Source organism: Acomys minous (genome assembly GCF_964271855.1).
Source record: "Acomys minous genome assembly, chromosome: 16".
Lineage (NCBI taxonomy): Eukaryota > Metazoa > Chordata > Mammalia > Rodentia > Muridae > Acomys > Acomys minous.
The window spans coordinates 90,563,929-90,570,667 of record NC_140498.1 but is presented as its reverse complement, the minus strand read 5'-3'; the positions used below and the strand labels follow the sequence as shown (position 1 = coordinate 90,570,667).

General features: G+C 53.0%; 1 protein-coding gene across 2 annotated transcripts in view; it reads right to left on the bottom strand.

Annotated features, from left to right (window-relative positions):
* Positions 1-749: 749 nt before the first annotated feature.
* RNFT2 (ring finger protein, transmembrane 2) overlaps positions 750-6,739 on the bottom strand; it is a 58,478-nt gene continuing 52,488 nt past the window's right edge. For both annotated transcript variants that reach the window (XM_084763465.1, XM_084763466.1), the window contains exon 11: positions 750-4,718. In XM_084763465.1, the coding sequence (XP_084619591.1) occupies positions 4,584-4,718 (135 nt within the window). In that variant the 3' untranslated portion in view covers positions 750-4,583. The remainder of the gene's footprint in view (positions 4,719-6,739) is intronic.

Below are 6,739 nucleotides of genomic sequence, written 5' to 3'. Positions count from 1 at the left end.
GGCAAACTGGCTCAACCGAGGTTTGTATTCAAGTCTGGGTGCGCTGCCCCCATCCCCACCCCCAGCCAATTGAGGTGCCTGCTTTGCCATACTAGGTCAAAGGGCTCTGCTGTGGCTCATTTTAAAGCAGGCGTTTGTGGCTGAAGGCGCGGTATTCTAGCTTGAGGGGAGACGTTGCTAGCTCAAGGGCAGGGACGCTCTTGTGACCCAGCGGAGCATCTACTTTAGCTCAAGGGAAAGAATCCTTACTGGGGCCACTTGAGAGCAGGCTGAATGGTTTCGGGGGGGCCGTCCCCAGTGTCAGTAAACTCCGGGGGAAGGGGGTGTCTACTGTGCAAACGGCCTGCCCTCGGCTCACTTCCTGGGCCATAGGAAGCTTCTTACCTTTCTATTTATCTTCTTTCCCCAAGCCTGGACCCCTAAGGCCTTTGCACTAGGCAGAGGTAGCTGTGAGGGCATTCGGAGCCTTGGGGAGAGGCAGTACTACGGGGATGTTCTTCTGCCTGGGTCCTGCCCTTGTTGCCTTGTGCTCTTTTGTAAGGGGAGTTTCCTACCTGGATGCTTTGTACATATTTGTTACACTTTTATTAAAAAATTGATTGTGCACCTCTGACGAAGGCTTTTGTGTGTTCATTTTCTCTGGGAAGGTGGGTCCTCGGAGACCATGAGATAACCATGGCAACCGTGCAGACCACGAGGCCACATGCTTACCCCTCAGATTCTGTGTATGTATTCATGCGTGTGCTTGCATATGAAGGTCAGCGGTCATCCTCGGGAGCCAGCCACCTTTTTTTCTTTTTTAGTTTTTCTAGACAGGATCTCTGTGTAGCCTGGCTAGACTTGCCTGAGTGCTGGGATTAAAAGTATGTACCAGTCCACTCAACTCCACCTTGCCTTTTGAAAGTGGGTTTCTTCATGGTACCTGGAGCTCTCTGAGGCAGTTAGCAAGCCCCTTAGGGGTAGAATGTCAACTGATGCTCCTACTTTGCACTTAAGAGTTTCACCCCTGTCTGGCTCCCTGGCAAGGTCTATATTTATTTCTTAGTATTATTTTGGTTTCTGAGCTAGCGCTCACTATCCGGCTGGGGACTGCCTTGACCTCTCAGTTCTCCTCTCAGTCTGATTATAGTTGTGAACCCTGACACCTCACATGAACCAACAACTCTCTCCTCTGCCTACTAGTGCTGGCGACAGAACCCGCAGCCTTGAGCACACTCCCACGGAGACGTGTGCCTGTCCTCACTGGCAGAATCTAAGCCAGGCAGACCCTTCCTGATCACCACCAATTCCACATCCCGATCCTGCCGCCGGGTGTGCTTTGCTGGTACCCAGACACCAGTGAGATGTGGGGCCTCCAGGGTGCACAGGCTTAAGTGCCCTGAAGATCAACCATCAATTCAGAGTCAAGGACCCCCTGGTGTGTTTTTGTGAGTACCAAAGCCAGAGTTGGGTAGCCTTAGACACAATCTAAGCTCAGAGTCTCTCTTGGTATGTCACTGGAGACAACCTCCCCAGAAGTCACCACATAGCACAGCTCCCTGCCACCTCTACTCTTCTGGTGTACACACTAGTGTGCCACTTGCCACTTCCCAAAACAGGTCTGTCTGGCTTCAGGAGGCACATTGACCTGCCCACATACACAAGTTGCATCCACAGGGGAGGTTTATTGGCAGAAGGTCCTCAGAGACACCAACGACAGCCACATGTCCCAAAGCAAAAGCACCACAGACCTCAGACTGTGCCCACTTCCTCCTTAGCAGCGGAGTGTTCTCAAGGCTCCGTACCTGTGAGTCATTCCTTCTGGAAGGTGCTGGGTTGCTAGGCTCAGGTGCAAAGCAGACCACACACTTCTTTGTTGTTGTTGTTGTAAATTATGTACATGCACACATGCACGCCACCTACGTGTAGGTGCCTGTTGAGGCCAGAAGAGTGTCCAGTTTCCTGGGGCTGGACTAACAGCTGCTGTGAGCCACCTGACTAGAGTGCTAGGAATTGTACCTGGGTCCTCTTAGGAACGCAAGGCAAGTGCTCTGAACAGCTTTACTCTCTCTCCAGACTCCTCCCCACTGTTCTCACGTTCTTATAAACAGATGACATCTGAGGACTCAGTGGGATTTGAGTCTGTGACCCACAACGCACTGAGAGCCTGCTGCAGAGGCCTGCTGCTCCACTCACCTGCCCGCTCAGTACGGAGGGCTCTCATCCACCTCACCCAGTGCAGGTGAAGCGTGGGACAGTGTTCTCCAGGGGACACTTTTCCAGAGCCTAGTGTTTGGGAAACTCTGCCTTAGCTAGGACAGAAGCCAAGCCCTCTAACCTGGAAGAAAACCCCTGATAAGATGTTCCCTTGAAGGGTGGGAAATGAACAAATAAGATCATAGGCTACATCATCTTACTGTCCCCAGGGGATGCCCCCTCCTGTGACACTCTTCATATAGCCAAGGAATAGTTTATACTTATATAATGTTAGAAAGGTAATGGGGGTGGGTGGTGCATTCACCAGTAACCCCCACTGTTTACCTTTTTCTCTTTTTAAAATAGAGCCTCATGTAGCCCATGCTGTCCTGGAACTTGCTATGTAGCCAAGGAATAGCCTTGAACTTCTGATCCTCCTGCCTCTACCACACAGAGCTGGCACTGCACTCATACACTGCTGCACGTAGTTTATGTGGTGCTGGCCATGGAACTCAAGGGCTTCCTGCACGTTAGGCAAGCGCTCTACCCATTGAGCTGTGTCTGAAGCCCTGTTGTTAGTTTTCTCGGTCTCAGCAAGTAACACGGTAGGTTTTACAGCCCCACCGAGAGATACAGGGTACAAGGACATCACAAAGTCATGCAGTTTCTCTCCCAATGGCTGCCTCTGCTCCATCCCACACCACACTTCCAATCCCTCCACAATGCTGACAGCATCTTCAGGCAAAGTCATCTCTCTGTGCTCTGTCCCAGTGCTCTCTGTAGGTATGCCCTCAAGCCAGAGAGAGCAGAGGGACCCACCCTCCATTTCCTCTTAGAGCATCCAGACAGTGGTATTGCTTAACATCATGGCCATTGCCATAGTAACAGCGCTTGAAGGATGCCATGGTCCTCCGGAAAGGGTGTGTTGCTGGTAGCAGGAAAGCGCCAAGGAGACGGAGCAAAGGAAGAAGCCAAGGTGGGGGTGCCCAGGAGCATGAGTCCTGCATCTACTGGGGGGAGGGAGATGGCATCTTCCCCCACCCCCCACACCATGTATGCTACGCTGCCCACCAGCTGTACACAGTTTCCTCAAATGTGGCTGGGCCAGCCTGCTGTGCAGATGTTGACCATAAGAGAACAGAGTTGGGAAAGGGTAAAGGCAGGCAGGATTCCAGAGACTTCTGTGTGGTCACCTGTGCTATCTCATCCCAGGTTTCCAAGCAGAGTGTTTCCCAGGGGGAGAAGCAGCTGTGTCCTAGAGACTCAAGAACGTGAAGTACACCTGCATGCTGCTCCCAGCATTCTCTGCGGTCCCTCTCAGGCGTTTGGTGAAAGACAGAAAGCAGTCTTTTCAGAGACTCTGGGAGGACTGTTGTTTCTCTCAGCTAATTACCTCACTAGCGAGAGGGAGGAGAAAATGGATCGCTCCTGAGCCATGTGCCATCTATGACATAGATTGAAGGCGCTCCCAGGGGAGGCAGCCATGTCCACTGGAGCTTTGCACAGGCCTGAGCTGTCAGTGAGGGACAGCACAGAAGAGAATGAGGAGAGAAGGAGTGACAGAGGCCAGGTGGCACGCACTTCTGGACCTGAGCTGACCCTGCTGAGACTGACCGTCCCAGGCAGAGCCCAGGAACAAAGGAATGCAGAAGGTCAAGTCTTCCCTTGGCTCCTGCCATTTGACCTCAGGGGCCACCATTCACTGCCTGCGTGCTCGGCGTCACGTGCTCCTGATGTGCTGTATACCCAGGTCAGGGATGCTCAGGCAGCGTGCTGTATGCCCAGGTCAGGGATGCTCAGGCAGCGAGGGATGTGAGAATGGCCTCTGTGCTTTTGACAAGCTGGCTATAGTGGCCTCTGCATTCGCAGCAGAAGCACCAAGCAGTGCTGGGGACTCACTGGCCCTCACTAGCTGGGTGACCATGGCACGCTTCTAACCTTAGTTTCCTCACCTGCACAAGGGTGTGCTGGGGACACAGCAGGAGGCTGAGTGAGGAGGGCGCTTGGTGCTTCCTGCCATTTTTAAGGTCATGTAGGTAGGTAAGACTTGGTGTTCACATGTTGGACATTCTCCCAGGGGCTCTCATTTGCAGACCTGAGACAGGCTGTGCTCTCTCAACACATACCAGTTTGTAGCGGCTGGGAGCCGGTTAAATAAGGGGAGGTTGGGTACGGGTAATCCCTCCACTTAGAGGCCACCTACCTGTGGGGAAGCCAAGCCTGAGTGAGGAGGGCTCCCCTTTCTGGTAGGGCAAAGTGATGAGGGATGTGTTGGTGGGGAGAGCCTGGGGCATCAGGTAGAGGTGGTGAAGGCAGGAAAAAGTGCTGGAGGCTGTTTCCCAGGAAGCCTCAGGGCTGGGCTCAGCAGTGTCAGGCCCTCTGGTGTCTGCCAGACACTTGTGCTCAGCTTAGTACACCTGCAAGTGTGCGGACGTGGCCCCATCCTTCCAGCATCGCAGGGTATCCACGGCAACAGAGCGGCAGAGTGGGCAGGTGCGCTCCCGGTCCAGCCATAGGCAGAGGCACTCCTCGCAGAACACGTGCTGTGGGGACAGCAGCAGGAATAAGTGTGATCCGGGAGCTCGGGGACAGCAGCAAACTATCCATGTCATCCATGTGCTCCAGGAGGGGAGACAACATAGAAATATAAATAGACAGGCAGACAGACAGACAGACAGACAGAAATGTAAGTAGTTGGTACTCTGGCTGGGAGGCAGAGGTGGGGCCTGGGGAAGCAGTTCTGAGACAGAGCGCCTTTTGTGGGAAGGTGCAGTGGGCTGGGGGAGGCGGGCACACCTGGTAGAAGAAAGAGTGTGCAAAGGCTCTGAGGCTAGGATGTGTTGCCCAATCGGAGGGGCGAGGGGGTGCTGAGACAGACAGACAGACAACAGACAGACAGACAGACAATGGCAGCACAGACTACATAGGACCCTGTGAGCCATTTGAGGATTTGGACATTTTTCTTTTTTTGGCGGCCGTCATCCTTCCTCAGACACGGTCTCACTCTGTGTGGCACTCTCTGTGAAGCCAAAGCTGGCCTTGAACTCGTGGTTGATCTTTCTGCCTCAGCATCTAGAGGCTGGCACGGCAGGCACGAGGCCTGGCTTTTATTCTGACGTTTGTCACTGGCTTCTGGATGGGCTGTCAGTTAGAGTGACAACTGTCCAGCCCCAAGTAGCTCTGTCACTATGTCTAAGAAATGAATGTCTCAGGACGGAGACTCAAAGACACTAGAGTGAGGAAGGCCCGTGTCTGCCTCCTCAGCATAGAACTACAGAGTTTAGGGTGAAGGGAAGGGTTCAAGGAACCGTGTCTGATTAGAGCCTCCGCCTGCCCGGGGGGGGGGGGGGGCAGGGTTCTCTTCTCCCACTGACTTGGGAGAGGAGCCCTAGACTGTGTTCACATGCTGGGTATCGCCTGGGTCTCATCTACAACCCCCACATTGTGCCCAGAGCAGGCAGAACAAGACCACAGACATGAGCCCTGGGTGGAGGAGGAGGCTGTGAGGGAAGCAGGGTGTCTCTTGTCCCAGGACTCCTGTGTGAGCTGAGCGTGGAGCAGCTTGGAGCAAGTGGACAAACACGGGCGGGTCTAGTCGGTGACAGACAGAAGCAGTCCCACGGTCCCTCCACTGCTAATGAACTCTACTCGTGTGATCACATCCCAGCAAAGAGATAGGTCAGAGACTCAGAGTGGGGAGGACACAGGCCAAAGGACACACAGCAGCTAGGCAGTGGGACTCAGAAGTGTGGCAGGCAGCTGTGTGTGGCCTGTGGTGACCTTTTCCTTCTTGAGTCCACCTCTTTGTGGACCCCTGACCCTGGGGCACTGCTTGTAACAAGGACAATACAGTAAGGGATGTCATCTCCAGATTACATTACAGAAGCTATGACTTCCACCTCGTTTATGCTCTCTGTGGTCAAGGGCTTGCTGCAACACCACCAGCTTGGCAAGGAAGCCAGGGTGGTTTCTGGCCACAAGAGCCATCAAGGACCTTAAGTCCTCCAGGCCACAAGGAACTGAATCCAGCTCACAACCATATCCTAAAGCTTGAATAGAGACTGCTCCCTCAGGTAAGCAAGGGGACCCTCGATGTTACCTTGTGAGTTACCTCAAAGCAGAGGGCATGGCTAATCAGTGCTTGGATTCGGGGCCCCTGGGAACTATGAAATCACAGATGTAATGTTGCTACCAGGTTTTGGAACAATTTGTTATGCAGCATTGGTAGCTGATACACAGCACCTGACTCTGTAGCAAAATCAGCATCTGTTATGTGTTATTGTATCTAGTGTGCACACTGGGAGGGTCTGGGACATAAGGTCAGAAACAACTGATCCTGTAAAACCACTGCTGAAAATGTGGCTATTGTACAACAACAACAACAACAACAACAACACACACACACACACATACACACACACACACACACACACACACAGTCAGTCAATCAACCGATCAATCAATCTTAGATCCTCTTCAGTCACAAATCAGGCTGGCCATGTCCAGACTTGAATTAAACCACAGTGAGTCTGGGGAAGCACAAATGGGGAAAGCTTTCTTAAGT